The sequence below is a fragment of the Ailuropoda melanoleuca genome, chromosome 16 (assembly GCF_002007445.2).
Source record: "Ailuropoda melanoleuca isolate Jingjing chromosome 16, ASM200744v2, whole genome shotgun sequence".
Classification (NCBI taxonomy): Eukaryota; Metazoa; Chordata; class Mammalia; order Carnivora; family Ursidae; genus Ailuropoda; species Ailuropoda melanoleuca.
In genome coordinates, this window is record NC_048233.1 from 4,514,495 (window position 1) to 4,530,970 (window position 16,476).

At 49.2% G+C, this 16,476-nt stretch overlaps 1 protein-coding gene across 16 annotated transcripts in view; it reads right to left on the reverse strand.

Annotated features, from left to right (window-relative positions):
* The window catches only part of CRACR2A (calcium release activated channel regulator 2A), a 132,196-nt gene that overhangs the window by 32,930 nt on the left and 82,790 nt on the right, over positions 1-16,476 (reverse strand). For 15 of the 16 annotated variants that reach the window (XR_004621191.1, XR_004621192.1, XR_004621189.1 and 12 more), the window contains 4 exons: positions 11,972-12,062; positions 8,237-8,332; positions 5,988-6,175; positions 847-918 (listed from right to left, as the gene is read on the reverse strand). Coding sequence is in view for 12 of the 16 variants with exons in the window: in XM_034644970.1 (XP_034500861.1) it covers positions 847-918; positions 5,988-6,175; positions 8,237-8,332; positions 11,972-12,062 (447 nt within the window). In the remaining 4 variants the exon portion in view is untranslated. The remainder of the gene's footprint in view (positions 1-846; positions 919-5,987; positions 6,176-8,236; positions 8,333-11,971; positions 12,063-16,476) is intronic. The other variant, XM_034644973.1, reaches the window with a different exon arrangement.

Consider the following 16,476-nt stretch of genomic DNA (forward strand, 5'->3'; position numbering starts at 1 on the left):
TTCCTCTGCCCCCCCACTCGCTCTCTAAACAAACAGACGAACAAACAAAACAAGTCAGAGTGTCCCTGATTCAAGACACTCACTGCACTTGAAAAATCACCTCGTGCCTCATCACCATTCCCGAGAGGTGTTGGGCAGACAGAAGGTACGGTAACTTGGAAACCTCACCGGCAAAAGTGAAAATCCCATCTTTACACACACAGGTTTTGTTTTGGGTTTGGTTTTGGCACATCCCAGACCAATGAGCTTTGAATTTACAGTGAGTTTTAGCAAGCTGAGGAAACTCTAAACTCCTTTGCTCTGTTTGTGCTCTATTTGTGATTTATTTGCTCATTCAACAGACATTAAGAGAATATGGCAGAATCGAGAGAATCAGCCAGATACGGATCTCAATTCTGGCTCCTGCAGTGAAGAGCTGTGTCTCTTTTGGTAAATTGCTTCATTTCTCTGCTCTCAATTTCCTCCTCCGTTAATTTCTGTATCAGCCACTGCCCCCCTTTCCTTAGTTTTGTTGAAGGCGAAAGGGTACCAAAGGGTACCAAATCTGCCATAGGGGAAGAGCTCAAGAAATTCAGTTCCCCTCCTACCGCAGCAAGTACCAGACAGGGTGCCGTGAGAGACGCCACGAAGAACGAGGCAGAGCCTACCTGAAGAGGTACAGACTGGAGAGAGATGTGAGCATGTTGTATGAATGGACCAAACGTGACATGCTGGGGATCAGAGGAATGAGGGCATTCTCTCAGCGGCTCTGACCGTGCACAATGGAGGCAGGGAGCACTCTCAGATTGGCCCTTCCAACCCAAGGCACCTGGGATGCGCTCTCGGAACACAGTGGTACTCACACACCTCAGGAAATCCAGCTGCTTCAGGAGCCCTGACTTCTCACGCTGCAGACTCTCCGTCACGCGGTACACTTCCCTGAGGAAGAGGCAAACACGGCACTTCTGAGCTTCCATTCCGGGGATGTAAGCTACCACGGTGTGAGGGGCTGTACTGACATTGGATACCCGGGACCCTCCCACTGGAACCCAGCACGCAGTACCCCACACTGGGGACAGGGAGGTTTAGAGGACTATGCCTCCCTTGGAGAGCACTTGTTATATGCAGGTGGTTTCAGCCATGATCTCACTTAATCAGTACAGATGCCCTCTTTGGATCCCCATTTCATAGACACAGACAGTCAAAGCGTCAGTAACTCTCCCCATGTCACACAGACAAGCCATGCCTGAGCCAGGGTTCTAACCTAGACTAGGACCTCCTACTCCCAAACCCAAGAACAGGGCTCTGCAATAACTGTACTGCCTGCCCAGGCTCCAGGTGGTCCTGCTCTGCCCAGAATTCAGGGAATTAGAGCCAATATTCTTCTCCAGCCCCACCCTGGAGGGTCAGAGCAGGACTTGTATTTTTTCCCCTGACGCAGGTTGTGTTTGTTTCCAGGAGCTCCAGAAAAATCATTCCTCCTTCCCCACCTTCCCCTATAAGTCTTCAATTGGTTCCTAGATCTCTGGAATTTCCACTGTTGGCCATTCATTTCTTTAACTTAGGATTTCTTATCTCTGGCCATCAAGCAGCGATTAAATGTACTGACCACAATCAGATGCTTATATCCTAGTGTGAACGTGTCAATCACGTCAGGGGTTTTGAGGAAGGGGAGGGAGAAGCTAAGAGGTAGCTGGGATGTCTGGAAAGCAACTCAGATGGTGAAGCGGGGGCTGTGTCTGGTTTGGTCAGGTTTGTTTGCATCTCTCTATGTAACCCAGTGCCCAGCATGAAGGCACAGTCAACAAATAGCAGTAAGAAACAAAAGGAGAGGGAGGGGTAGGGAAGAAGGAAGGCAGGGGTGGAGCAAGGAAGAGAGGAAGGAAGGGGTGAGTCGGAGGGAGGTATTCAACACCCTCCAGGAAAGAAAGGAAAAAGGGAAAGCGGAACTGGGTGACATTGAAAAATAAGCCGTGTTGAACTTCATAACTCTGCCTCCATCCTTCCCTCTGTGCTCTGCACCATGGTTTAGAAATGTTTAAATCACCCCTAAGCTTACTGCAAAAGGTCTGTAGTTCCAGATTTCCAAACCACAGCAAAGGTTCTAGTGTAGGGAGCATCTTCCAGCCTCACAAATGCATGCATTTCCACAGGCTGTCTGGACTCCCCGGATTGTGCCCACACCGGGCTGGGCAAAGACAGGTTTCCTCACACACACACACACCACCGCCCCTTCAATGTCATCGCTGAGCTGGAGAAAACAGCACCTGCTTGCTCGATCCATCCAGACCTGGGCCAAACTCACCATAATCAGATTCTTTAAAAGGTATCGGTGTGGTTTTTTTCCCCCTTATAGAATAATTATAAAGTCAATTTACAACAATAACAGACTGAATCAACTTCTAAGCTCACCTCAGACAATCCTAATTTAGCAACAAAACTTCTCTAGCTCCTGCAGTGCTGCAAAGTCCTAACATTTTATTACCAATGATATTTAATTTCAACTTGAGGGAAAACAATGTATTTTCCGTTACCCAAACAGGGTCCCCAAGTCCCTGTCTAGGATTCTGCTGTGATGAGCAGTAAGTGAACACAGCTGTCTGCCGCTGCCCAGCCCCAGCAGCGGAGACGGCGTTGTGGTTCCCCCGTCCCAGCCCTGGGTTCTGATTCTCAGCCGGAAGCAGACGGCTTTGCCCCAGCTAAGGGCAATCACTCCTTGGAAATCTGAGGTCTGTGTTCTCACAGAGTGCTTGACTTAGGAGCCATTTCCTTAAAAAGCAAGGCAGTCGGGTCTTTGCCCTGTAAGCCACACAAACACACCCGCACATACACACATCTGTTACATATTTTTGCGAATCTATGTCTACCTGTTTGTCCAGGAAACATACATCTATTTAGATACACACACATATTCAGGCTTTTTGTGTGTTAACAAAAAGAAAGGCAGCCTGAAAAACCAAACGATACTCGGATATTTGACCAAATGACCTTCAAAGTCCTTCTAACTAGACATCATAAAGGTTAATACTGGGTAATATGTGGACTGAGAGGGAAAGAACTTGGCAGTTTTCATAGGAGTGACTGGTGAGAGGTTTATGGTTGTCTCTGTTTTCTGGAGAGGCATGAGATAGGGAGCATCTCCAAAATAAGCTGTCAAGTGAAAATGCAGGCTAATGCAGAACAGTGTGCTACACTTCGTAAATGAAAATTGTGTGTGTGTGTGTGTGCGTGTGTGTGCTTGTATATGCACAGAACACTCTGGAAGGATCCACAAAAAACCACAGACTGGTGGTCTCTGGGTGATCGCAGGCCCGGAGTCATGGGTGGGGCGGGGGGCACGCAGGCCTCTTTTCGAGTGTATATCCTTTTGTGCCTTTGGAATTCTGTGCCTTGTCATAAACTACCTACCCCAAACAAAAATTCATTAACAAAATAAACAGAGAGGTACCGCTTTTCAGCTGAACTTCATCTTTATATTATCTCTCCTGCTTGATTGTTCCTTCTTTATCTTATTTTAAAATCAACTTCTCCTTCCTTGAGCATCTTCAGAGAAGAGAAAAATTAATTTTGCCCATTCAGAATTCTAGCTGATAAATGACTAAGTCTTCTTATCTCCCAATTCCATCCTCTCCCTTCCCAGCTATTCTGGTACAACATCAGGCAGCAAGACGTTGTTGGGGGGGAATGCATGCAATTGGGACAATTAGGCTCTGTTTCCTGGCACAAACTGGCTGTGTAGCGTTCGGGGGGTCACTGCACCTCCCTGAGCCTCAGTTTCTTCGTTCATAAAATGAAGAGGTGGATTAGAGCACTCGGGTTCTGTCAGTACGGTCGGTCTGGGATTCTGCTCTACAGGGAACAAGCTAAGGCTTCTCGCTGCCCTTGCCTCCTGACCCCCCTAGCAGGACACTCCTTCCCGGGCTCCAGCACACTCTCTGTAGAAGACGTTGTGGGTTTTATGAAAACAAGTCTGGAAGGTTCTGAAATCATTTATCTCTCCCTCCTAACCCTCTTTTTCAATTCCCAGCCTCCAGAGATTGTGTCTCTGGCTTGGTTAATTAAGATAAGACTTCAGAAAGATTTTAATCCTCATGCTGTGATTTGATACCCCAGCACTGGGTGCTTATTTCCATTTGCTGTTCTAATGCTTGTGCCTTCAGATGTTTGTTGTTTTAGAACTTGATTGAATTTTAAGAGGCTGAATCCTTAATTCTGTTTGTAAAGTGAAATGCCTGTGCCATGTTGGCCTGCTCTCAATGAGGAGGAACTGATTCTGCTCGTTTACAATGAAATACACTGGCCTGCCACTGGTCATCCAAGAATCGGAGTGAAGGGTTTTGTTTTAAGTCAGTTACTCGGGAATACATTTTTTTTTTAAACTAGAGAAATCTTCCTAGGGCAAAACTCCACATGCAAACACATTGGCTCCCTCTCACCCCAGGCAATCAGTCCCAAGCAGCACAGCACACACAGGACGCAGGCAGAACAAGGGGATTTGGGCTGATGGACCCAAATGTCGCCAGCAGTCAGACAGAGGGAGGGCTTTCACTTTCAAACAAGGAAAGGTGAACGTATGTAAAACTCAGCACTGCTAAGCCATACTGCCCCCTGAAACCAGACTCTGTACTCCCTGGCGCAGGGCCAGGCACACGTGACCTTCTGCAGAATGAATGAAGGGAACGAGTGAATAATGAGTGAGCGATGGCCAGTCCTACTCCTGAGTATTTTCTGGTTGGCTTATTATGCGCTATGGGGGAGTCAGCCAGAAGCTTCTAGCACTGAGCATCGTGTGACAGTTACTGAAGACCCCTGACCCTCGGCTTCCTCAACCATAGAGTGGATCTCACAGACACCTGCCACAGAAGGGCACTATCAAGTTCATATGGAATAATGTGAAATTACTGACATTGGGGTGATACACGGAATGCAGGACCCAGTAACCAGGGCAGAGTAGTTTTCAAGTCATGTTTGACAAGTGACTAAGTGAAGGGACGTACGGTAAGTGCGTGAACAAACAGACAAGGGAGATCCCTGTCCCTGGGCACGCCAAGGAGGGCGTTTGTTCTCAGAAGCTTATGCTCCCCGGACGAGATAAACGGCTGGTCCCCCAGAAGCTCCTCAGGCTCAGCACGCAGACCCAGCCCTTGGTCCTTCCTCGTACGTGCCACTGCCTGGCAGGCCAAGCCCACTGGCTGCACGCCCAAAGCAGCTCAGTGGAGAACCGGGCCCTGAGAGACGCGGAGCTCCCCGCACTGGGCCCACATGGAAGAGAGAGCGGGCAGACTGCAGCGAAGATTCCAGGGCACTGTCACACACTCCAATCACATTCTATGTTGACCTCAGAAGCCTTACCTGCTTCACTCTTGTCCTGGGTCTTCCCAGTCTCTCAACTACGACAGTCACCTCTCTCTCTCCCTTTTTCTCAAATAAATCTTTAAAAACAATTTTTTTAAGTAAAATAAACAGAGGCGCCTTGGTGGCTCAGTGAGTTAAGCGACCAACTCCTGGTTTCGGCTCAGGTCACACTTTCAGGGTCCTGAGATGGAGCCCTGCATCAGGCTCCGGGCTCGGCAGGGAGTCTGCTTCTCCCCCTCCCCCTCTCTCTCTACCCTTCTTTCCACTCTCGTGCGTGGGCTCTCTCTCTCTCAAATAAATAAATAAATAAATAAATAAATAAATATCTTAAAAAATAAACTATGACAGTCACATGTGGTCTGTCTGCTCACTCGGCCTTTTTCAATGATTGCCTTATATTTGTTGGTTGTATAACAGGTCTATCTCATCACATAATAAATTTTCCAAGAACAGGGTTGTAGATGGCCTATGAATCCTAGATTATGATTGCCACACTTGCTTAATGGACTCAGGATCCCAGAAGAGATTTTCAGGGAGCAAGGAGCCCCATGTAACAGGCAAAGCGACAGGGTCTCCAAGAGAGGAGACGGCACGCTCATAGCAGAGGGTGGAGCTGGACGCCAGTGGCAGGAGACCGTGAAGGCCACACTCACATCTCCTTCTCCTGGTGGAGTTGGCGGGCCTCCTGCTGGAGGCTTTCCAGCTGCTGCTGGGCATCATGGAGCTCCCGGGATGTCCGCTCCAGCTCCTGGGCCAGCTCCTGGTTTGTGACTTTCAGCTTGGTATTCTCGGCCTTGGTTTCATGCTCATCGTTTTGTAGCATGGCGCACTGGCCTTCCAGCTGGAAAGGAAAGTGGGGGAACAGAAGGGAACGATAAGCAGCCACTATCTGGTCTGGCCTGCCCGCCGCCTCCCCTCATTTTCTCCACCTATGCCAGCCCTCGCTGCCCCGGAGCCTCGACAGGCTTTGTCCTGCTCCTTAATTTACATGGATGCACTTTTGGAGGCAAGGAGGAACTTTCAGAGCACATCTCATCTCTCCCCTGTCTCCATAGGGCTCCCTAACAGTCCAGAGAGAGCGGCGCCATCCAAAAAGACCGCTAGGAAAGGAAGGTCAACAATGCATCTGTGTCCCCCAACCCAGGGACAATAATGCTGGTCATTGCCATTCCATCTGTGGTCTCTAGAGCCAACCTCAATCCCTCTTGTCCTTTCAGCCAATTGTCTCCTTCAGCCCTGATGGACGTGGAAAGCAGCTAAGTGGTGTTCCCCATAAAGCCATCCTTCCCAGGTCTGAATGCTGACAGTAAGTCTATTTATCCCCTTTTCTTCTCTCAGCTAAATAAGGCCAATTTCTTTAATGTAGAAAAACTTTGTATGGTGGCCAAAAACCCTGGAAATTCTTAGGAAACAGCTAAAACAGGTCAAACCAAACACATACCTTGTTTCATGTCCCTAAAGCAACTAAAAAAACCCTGCATTTGTGTAAGTGCAGCTTTTCTTGGCTGGTGATTCTGCTTTGCAGAGGAGGAATCAAACCAAGGCAAATATATCATAATAAATTTAGTTTAATGATTGTGGCCAGTAAGGGGAGGAGGAAGCAGCAACAAGGAATTTTGCGTGATTCTCAAGAGGTGCCTGTGTAATCAGGCAAGCATGCAGTAATTAAATCGAGTGGCAATCATTCATGTGAGGGATAAGTCTAATTGGTAAGAACTTAATGCATAATAGTGGGGAGGAGAAAGCAGGAGAAGCTAGGGCTGCGGCAGGGGAAGGGGAAGGCAGCTGGCAGTTCCTGGAGTTGAAATGATCTTGCTCGCAGAGGGAAGAAATCAAAATCCATAGGTCGGGTAGCAGCAGGAATGGGACAGTCTCTAGCTTCAGCATGGGGCAGCTTCAAGCATATTTTAATGTGTTGCTAAAAATAGCCCTCTCTATTCAAATGGAAGCAATGTGTCTGGGTCTGTCCAGGGCTGGATTCCTTCTAACGCCAGACAAAACAAAATGGGAGGCCAAGTGGCACCCTGGCCTCTCTCCCCCACAAGTGCTTGCTTTGGGGAGGAGGCAGTGAGCGTGAGGTTTGCCCAGGTAATCAGTCTTCCCGGGGTCATTAGCCAGCCCTATGCCGTGAACCACCCAGACTGCCTCCTGGGGCTCAGGCGCATTGGAGGCACATCTGGCGTCTGCATCCCTCCTGGGGGGTGATGGGAACAGCCACAAAAAAGCCTGACGGACCTTTTCTGGGCACATAGGACGACAAGGGATGGACAAACTGATCTCTGAAGAACCTCTTCCTACTGGAGGTGTCCGTGGCCATCCTGGCAGGAAGACATCACTGTCTGCAGCCTCCCCCAAAGCATCAGAGACTATGTCCTTTGTGCCTAAGCATCCCCCTCTTTTCTGACACACGATGCAGGAACGAGTGAATATTTTGGCATTCTGGTGGCTCCTGGGCATAATTTTTTTTTTTGATGTAGTGTTCCATGATTCATTAGTTGCGTATAACACCCAGTGCTCCATGCAATACATGCCCTCCTTACTACCCATCACCAGCCTATCCCAATCCCCCACCCCCTCCCCTCTGAAGCCCTCAGTTTGTTTCCCAGAGTCCGTGAGAGACTATGGACTCCTGGGCATAATTATAGGACAATATCTTCAGATGCCTCGAGGGAGAATTCTTGGCAACTTTCCCAAATTTAACACCTGGCACTGGGGAGGTGAAGGCTTTATCCTGGGATCACCTGTGATTTCAAACGCTATCTTTTGTACAGCTCATGGTTCTTCTCGGATTAAAAACAGACAAACAAACAAACCCAAATCCTCCAGTGAACAGCGGGGAAAGTGGGCAAGACTCAGCAGCAGATGAAGGGCCAGGGGCTCCGAGGCCGCGACAAAGGCGTACCCGCTTCTGCTTCTGGATGAGCTGCTCCAGCTCCTGCTCCTTTGACAACAGCTTCTGCTCCAGCTCCTGACTGTGGGCCTGAAACCTCTCCGTGTCCTGCCAGGTGGGAAAGAAGGACACGTGAGCCCAAATGCACCTGGGATGGGGATTTTTTTCCCCTACCTTGTACCCACTCAACAGCAGGGCCCACCCACCCATTTGGACTTCGGAGCCCTTCCCACAACATTCCAGGGCTGCGGTGCCCTTGCCTGGCCGGGCAGTGAGGCCCAGCAAGACGGAAGGATGGCAAGTGCTCCGTACGGCATGACACCGACTCCCACCAAGTTGACCATGACCGATGACTGTGCACCGCCCCCTCCCTCCCCCGCCCCAGAAAGATGCAGCATCAGTCAGTGGTAGATTCCTGACAAAGAGACAGAACAGGGACCTGCGTGTGAATCCCAGGCCCCCATCTCCCCATCTGTAAATGGGGGTGGGGTGGAATACCCTTCTAAGGCGGATATTCTGTTCCACGTTGGGTACTATCATTGATCCCTTAAACTGCCCTTGCTCAGGAAACACAGGGCATCTCCTTCCTCCCCTTGAGGGTCTCGGTCCTCGCCTTTTCCCACCATGATTGAGGTGTCCCAGTCCTGCTCTTCGTGAAGTCTCTGCCCTTGTGCTCAACAGCCCCTCCCCTCCTGCCCTACAACTAGGCTTCCCTGCTCAGGAAGCTGGTGACGAAGTGTGAAGGGGCTTGGGGGTGGGGTAAAGAGAGAACCGTGTGGGTTGTCGGGTCTGAAACTCACGGAGCCTGGTCTGCTGTAAAGGCCCTCAGCTGGGTGTCAGGAGACTGGGGTTCCAGCCTGGCCTTACCCAGCTGACTGACTTCATTCGTCTATCATTATTTCTTTGTTCACAGGATAAAAACAAAAATATGCAGGCCACCTGCAGCTCTCTGTTCTCCTGAAGGCAGAAAGGAGATGCAAAGCATGCAGGAAGAGAGAAAACCGTTATCACGGGCACGTAACTCACTACCGGAGCCCTGGGGAGCCGCCGGCCCAGGAGGACGGCGTGGGATGCCGGACGCTACCAGGATTAGGAGGTTGGGCACGATGGCCCCCAGGGGAGGGGGGACGTGCAACCACTCCCAGGTACAGGCCTTCGGACACCTGCGTTCAAAGGCTCAGGATTAGCTCCTCGTCCCCTCATCTGTAGACGCTAGCCGGCTCCTCAGCTCCTTCTCAGTCAGGTAAATGGAGCTCAGGAGGGCCTGTGATGGTCCTCCTGTCCGTCCCCACATGCAATGGCAGAGGCAGGTTGGACCAGGCAAAGCCTGCTCTCAAACTTTTACCAGGGACCCCGCTCACTCAGCTTGGGGCATTGCTCACAGAGTGGGCGCCCCGTGAACAGTGCCAGGTGAGAGGGAACGGCTCCAGAATTCCAGCGCGGATGCTGCCATCCCCACAGTGGGCCTGCAGTGTGTCTTACTGCCCCTGCTGGCGCAGAGCCTTGAGGGAGTCTCTTTTTTTTTAAGATTTATTTATTTATTTGACAGAGATAGACAGCCAGCGAGAGAGGGAACACAGCAGGGGGAGTGGGAGACGAAGAAGCAGGCTCCTAGCAGAGGAGCCTGATGTGGGGCTCGATCCCAGAATGCTGGGATCATGCCCTGAGCTGAAGGCAGCTGCTTAACGACTGAGCCACCCAGGCGCCCCTTGAGGGAGTCTCTTATCCGGGAGCCGGAGCGTGCAAGCGATTAAGTCTTTCCCTCATGGCCAAACTGCTCTGTGTAGCGGCAGGATCCAAGCACTGGCCAGAAGGGCCAGCCCTTCCCATGCTGTCTTAAACTGTAACACCACTGTCCTCACGCTGGGACCAGGCAAAAGCCTGGGTCTGCAAAGCCAAACACATCTTAATAGTTTCCATGTTTCCGCAAGAAGCGTACATCTAAGCACTGGGCCTGAAAGGCATGGGGTACGAAGCAGGGGAAGGAGGGAGCAGAGGGTGGGCGAAGGGGTACAGAAGTGTCGTCACATCACCTTACATGATCTGAATATGTCCTTGAAGTTTTTCCTCCGACCTCCTCCCATTCCCAGTTCCATGCCCACCTTTTGCTTCTTTCTTTAGCTAGGTCTTTCACCTGTAGTCATGGCCCAGCAGTAGATCATTTGGGGTCAAGGGAGTGGCTTTCCCACTGTAGGGAGGAAAAAGGCTGCTGTTCTCAGAAAACTATTTTAGGGTCCACTGGATGACAAGTGTTTGAATTCTGTCTGCCTTACCTCACCCAACTATGCTGAAGGTCAGCGGACAGGCTGAATGTTTTAAAGCTCGAAAAAAGAAAGGGGGGGTCTGGAAATATTGAAAAGCCTTCAGAGGGATCTAGTTGGAGAATATGACTGAATTTTTCTGGAAAGCATTCCAACCCCACCTCAGTTTGAATGGCATCTATGATAATAAACAGAGCCTTGGTGTGGGTAATCCAACCAGCATAAGATTAAAAACTGGTTCAAACCAACGTACATTGAGAGATGGGGTTGTGAAAATAGCCCAGGTTCGGTTCTGAGAGGCAGGGGATGATATGGTCTCTATGCTCTATCCCCGGAAGTCACATATTGAAACCAAACCCCCAAGGGAATGGCCCCAAGGAGGTGGGTGGGAGGTGAGTGGATCATGAGGGCAGAGCCCACATGAGTGGGATTAGAGCCCTTATTAAAGTGACCCCCAGGCACTTGCCTGCCCCCTCTGCCATGTGAGGACACAGCGAGAAGGCCACAGCCAAACCCAGAAGTGGGCTCTCACCAGAACCTGACCACCACGCTGGCCCCCTGAGTGTGGACTCCTGGCCTCCAGAACTATGAGAAACTAATGTTTGTTGTTTATAAGCCACCCATTTATGGTATTGTTGTGATAGCAGCCTGAACGAAGGCAGGAGGCTACTGTTCGAGATCTGCTGAGAACCCACCAAGTGCATGATCCAAAAATGGATAAGAGAGAGTTTCCTGTATCTTTGTTTTAAAAGGCCCCTGCTTAGCTTGGAAAAGGGGAGGATTTCACCAATTCTGGCCTCCCAAGACAAACAGCAGGACTTGGTAGGAAGCTAAGTGCCAGACTAGGAACAGGGGATGTATGTTTTAAATGTTCTCCCATGGTGTCCGAGAAGGGTGGGATTGGACTTGTCTTGGGTATTCAATTTTCTAGGTGTCTGAGGGAAAGGATGGGAAGCATAGACTCTAACGATAGCCCCCGAAGGGGAGTTGTGGGGCACGGAGTGGAATGGACTGCATCTGGGTGGCCCTGCCACATAGCTCTGGGGACCAGCCAGTGTCAGACCCTGTCTTCAAGCTGCTATAATGGGAAATGCATGTACCTTCATCCTTTTGTTCTTTTATTCGCTCATTCCTTTGTCCCTTGCTCATTCATTCAGTGATTCAACACATGTTTGTTGAGGACCTCCTATGCTCCAAGCATGGTTGAGGTGCTGAGGACACATTAGCAAGTGAAATAAAGATTCCCACTCTCATGGTGCTTTCATGTTAGTAGGAGGAGACAAACCCCAATCAACAAAAATAAAGAAGGAAATTAAATGCCACATTTGAGGGTGACAGATGCCTTGAAAAATCTAAATAAAGCAGAGAAACAGGGACCCCACATTGCCATGGGTGGGGGCACTGCGATCTTCAACTGGGGGTGGGGGGTCAGAGCAGACCATCTTGCCACCGGGCCCTCAGAGTGAGCCCTGGGGTAGGCTCTTACCTTTAGAAGAAACTGCTCCTTCTCATGCTTGATTTGCTGTTCCATCTCCTCGTAGAGATGCTGGATTTCTTCATCATAAGCCGCAATTTTCCTGCAGAGGTGGCAGAAGGAGAGTCTGATAAGGTCTACACCCAAGTTCCCTTATCCCACAGCACAAGTCCTGGAGCTCGGGCACTGGGACCCCGTCAGGAGTTTGGGGTGGTGGCAGTGACTGCATAGGTCCCGTCCGCCGAAGCTGCAGGATCAGTTCCTCAGGATTAGCGGACCACACAGGCCTAGCAGGACCTCCTCCTCCTCCTAGATGAGGAGGCCATCATTTCTAGACGACCCCCCCCTCAGTGAGGCTTCCCTGGCTCCATCCTCCTCAACCTCGCTTTATTTCAGCAACGAGCCCCCTGGTCTCCGCTAGACAGACCTCCCTATTGTCCCCTGGCCCCTACACCTGTAGTCAGCATAAAGTTGTGTTGTGCGGGTTTCTTTCCTGGTTGGGTTCTTGGTTGATCTCCTTCCCACTTGGATGCTTTCTTTCTACCTGGCTCCAACAGCACTGTCTGAAAAGCACTGTCAGAGGGCTGTCCCAAAATTGTGTGCTTGTGTGATCCATATTTCTCAGAAGATGTCAAAAGATTCCATGATAATGACAACCAGTGACACCACGCCCCCTACAAAGGAAGGGAGGGGCCACACCTGTCCAGTGCTCATGCCATCTCAGGCACAGGGCCCCAGGCAGACAGCATGACAAGAGGCAGGCTGGTCCAAGGCGGCCGGTGATAATGAGATGTTCTCATCCCTCCTGCCAGCAACTTCTCCCTACACTGAAGAGCGTCATAGGATGGGAACTAAATACCTGGGTCCTCTGCTCCTATATAGAGACCAAGACAAATATGCCTATGGGAACAAAATTTATAGGTCATCTCTGCATTGTTCCTCCTTCTCTCCCCAAATAGGTCCTCCTTTCAATGACCCCCTCCACCCACGTCCAAATTCAAACAGGAAGGCTGAGCATTTGAACGGAGATGGAAGTTATCTGGCCAAAGCATCCCCATCCCCAGGGGACTGCACTGTTACCACTCTTTTCTGACCTGCAGTGAAAGGTTCTCTCTGGCTCAGCGCCCCTGGTCCTCTTTCTCACCTGTTAAGGGGAATCCAGGCTCAGGAGCAGGATGATGTCTTGGCTCTCAAGGTTTATTTTGAACATACACATACTATAAAATTTGGCACTTGCCATTCCAGACTCAAATGGTGGCAAGCCCTCTCTGCCCTTTATTCAAGGAAGGACACTTTAATAATAAAGGAAAGGGCTCTGGTTTTCAGTTCTAAGAGGTACTGGGGAGATTTCTGAACAAAACATCAAGAATGGCAATGTGTTTATTCCTCTGAGCCCTTCATCGTTTTAACCCCCACCTCCCTAATGTCCACTCGGGACTCCAGTCCAGTGCCAGGCCTTCCCCGCTGCCCAAGGACGTCCCTTCCTCACTTGCTGCCTGCGCCACATGCACAGACGGTGCATGACTAAGGAGCCATTTTGATTGGCATCCTTCCAATTCTGTAGGAACCACAAACCTGAACTGGTGCGAATCTTCATGGCCAAGGTCACTCATATTGAAGCAGAAACCTCTAAGTTCCCTCTCTTGGCTGTACCCTCAAAGCCAGAAACCCTTCGAGTGAGTATGGCAATGGCCTCAGGATGCGCTCAGCAAAAGGTGACTTCCGCAAGCTAGAGCCTAGAGTTTACCACCATCCGGGGCATAGGAGATGTCTGGTTGGCTAAGAGTAAGAAATCTCTTCTTGCTAAACGACAGATGTTTTGGATTGTTACTTTTGTTATTAGCCAGCCCACAGTAAGTATAAAAAAATCTTGGAGAGAAATAAGGAGCAAATGTACGTGCTGTTGAATAGGGACACCTCAAGGGCAGAAATGAGCACTGTCTGAAGGGACTTTCAGAAAGAAAGTCTTCTCTTGGTTGCTGGAATTACCTTCCTATGCTCAAAGAAATTCAGGTGCTAGATGGCAAATGGTATCAAGGACAACTTTAGACAGTGATTCCAACTATATAAATACTGAAGAACTAATAAAGTAAGATGAGAGAAACTTAAAAATTGATTTTCTCTGATAAAACAATACTAATCACAGTCATCCATATAAGCTGTTTACCATTTATGCTTAATAACCATACAGAGCATCAATTCTATATCATCATTAAATGCGTGATATTAACTTTGCTCTAAGTTTTACTTGATTAAATTAATAAACTCTGTTTTTCATGCTTGCATGTCTGTTTGCTTGTCACAAAGTAAGTAATTCTGCAGACTGCTAAAAAAAAAAACAAATGGGGGAAGGCAGATGTAGCCTCTGAATGGTGCCTCCTTCCTGACCTCATTAACAAAGGCTGGGTCCATTGTAAGGAAGCCCTGGGGTTCCAGGTGGGCATCAATGAGCCCAGGTCCAGGCCAACCAGACTTATCCATGGAACCGAACCTCTGGAAATGCTTTTGAATAAAGCTGGTGTCCTAGGGGACCGGGCCAGGCCTGAAGGTCTTCAGAGCATGAGTCCTACTGGACTCATGACCAGCCTGAGTCAGACACATGAGCGCCAGGAATGGGGGGCATCACGGTGCTGTTCACACCATTCACACCACTAAACCAGATCAGGGCTCTAAAGACCTGGGTTCTGAACTCGGATTCAGCTCATATCCTCAGTGTGACCTTGAGCACTCTGACCTCCTTACATCCCAGGGTAGCACCTGCCCCGAGTCCCCCCACCCCCAAGCCCCTCCCCCCGGCACTAGCATGAAGAACAAACAAGACAGCAGGCGTGAAAAGCATTTGGAACTGCAAAGCCCTAAATAAATGTAAGGGATTATTTATTATCGTAATTATTGTCATGGGCTGTGGAGGGCAAGAGCCATTGTTCCCCAAGGGGAGGAAGGTCTTAGTTTCAAGGATAAAAGTGCTGCTGGGTTGGGAAAAGGTGAGAGGCCATCAGCAAGATGAAGAACGGAAAGCTTTGTCAATAAAAGCTCCTGTCAGATCCATCTGTTAGAGACACAGGCTGTGTGTGAGCGGGAGCCGCAGAGCCCAAAGCCTGTGTCTGCGGGGAGCTCTGGAACGGCCATGAGAAGGCTAATGGTGAGAGACACTCTAAAAAGCTCTGCACGTGTGGCATGTGGCGTGTCAGCGGGCACACCATAGTCCTCCACCAAAGGAGAGAAGCAAGCAATTATGTTTGCTTCGTACATACACCTCTGTTACCACAATTTCTAAAACCACTCATATTGCCCGATGCACACATGTACTTTTTCGTCTTCCCTGTGAGGATTTCTCCACCTACTCAAACCCTCTCTGACCCTTTCGCTGAAGTCTCAGAACATCAAATGTCTTTAATTGAACGTTTCCTTTTAAAATCCTGAAAAACTGTCTTATCTGGGCTGATGCTATCTCAACGAGATTAGGCACTCAGACATGTTTGTCATCCGCAGGGTCTAGTCTCAAAATGTGAATGTTGAAAATCTGTACAAAACCAATTTTGTACCTAACTCAGTAGCCCATGGGAGGACCATACTCGGGGAACACCAGATTCCAGAGGAATTGAAGAATTTCAGGGTTGGGAAATTTGTCTGATCCAACCACCTATTTTCCCAGGATCAAAACCCTTGTCACAGTGTCCCTGCCATGTATTTACCCAAACTAGGTTAGAACACCTCTAGCGATAGGAAACTTGGCTGGATCTCTAAACAGCTCTTTCATCTTTGGAATATTCTGGCTCACAGAAATATATCTTTCTATGACCTTATCTCTCCTCTGCATACATAAAAACCTTTTATATATTTGAAAACAGCATTAAGACTTCAAGGAGTTGCCTTGGGGGTGCCTGGGTGGCGCAGTCGTTAAGCGTCTGCCTTCGGCTCAGGGCGTGATCCCGGCGTTCCAGGATGGCATCCCACATCGGACTTCTCCGCTGGGAGCCTGCTTCTTCCTCTCCCACTCCCCCTGCTGTGCTCCCTCTCTCACTGGCTGTCTCTCTGTCACATAAATAAATAAAATCTTTAAAAAAAAAAAAGGGGGGGTTGCCTTGGGTTTAATGCCATGCCTCTCTACTTCCTCCTTTTTTTTTTTTTTTTTTGGTACGTCCCTTCACCATTCTCTTTACTTTTCTCTCAATGTGCCCTGATTTAGCTTCCTTGAGCCATGGAGCCCCCAACCGAATGCCCAGTGTGTGAAGTCTGATTAGCACAGCTTCGAGCTGGACTGTGCCTCTCTTGTTCTAGACACAGCATATCTATTCATGCAGCCTAAGTCACATTAACTTTTCTTGGCAGCCACATCACAGTTGATGAATGCCAAACCCATTTGTCAAGTAAAACCTCTAAATCTTTTGTCTGTGTGATTGTTTTTCTTTTAAAGATGGTGCTACTCGCCTGAGTGGCGCAGTCACCAAGCAAAAAAAAAAAAAAAAAAAAAAAAAAAAAAAAAAAAAAAAAAAAAAAAAAAAAAAAAAAAAAAA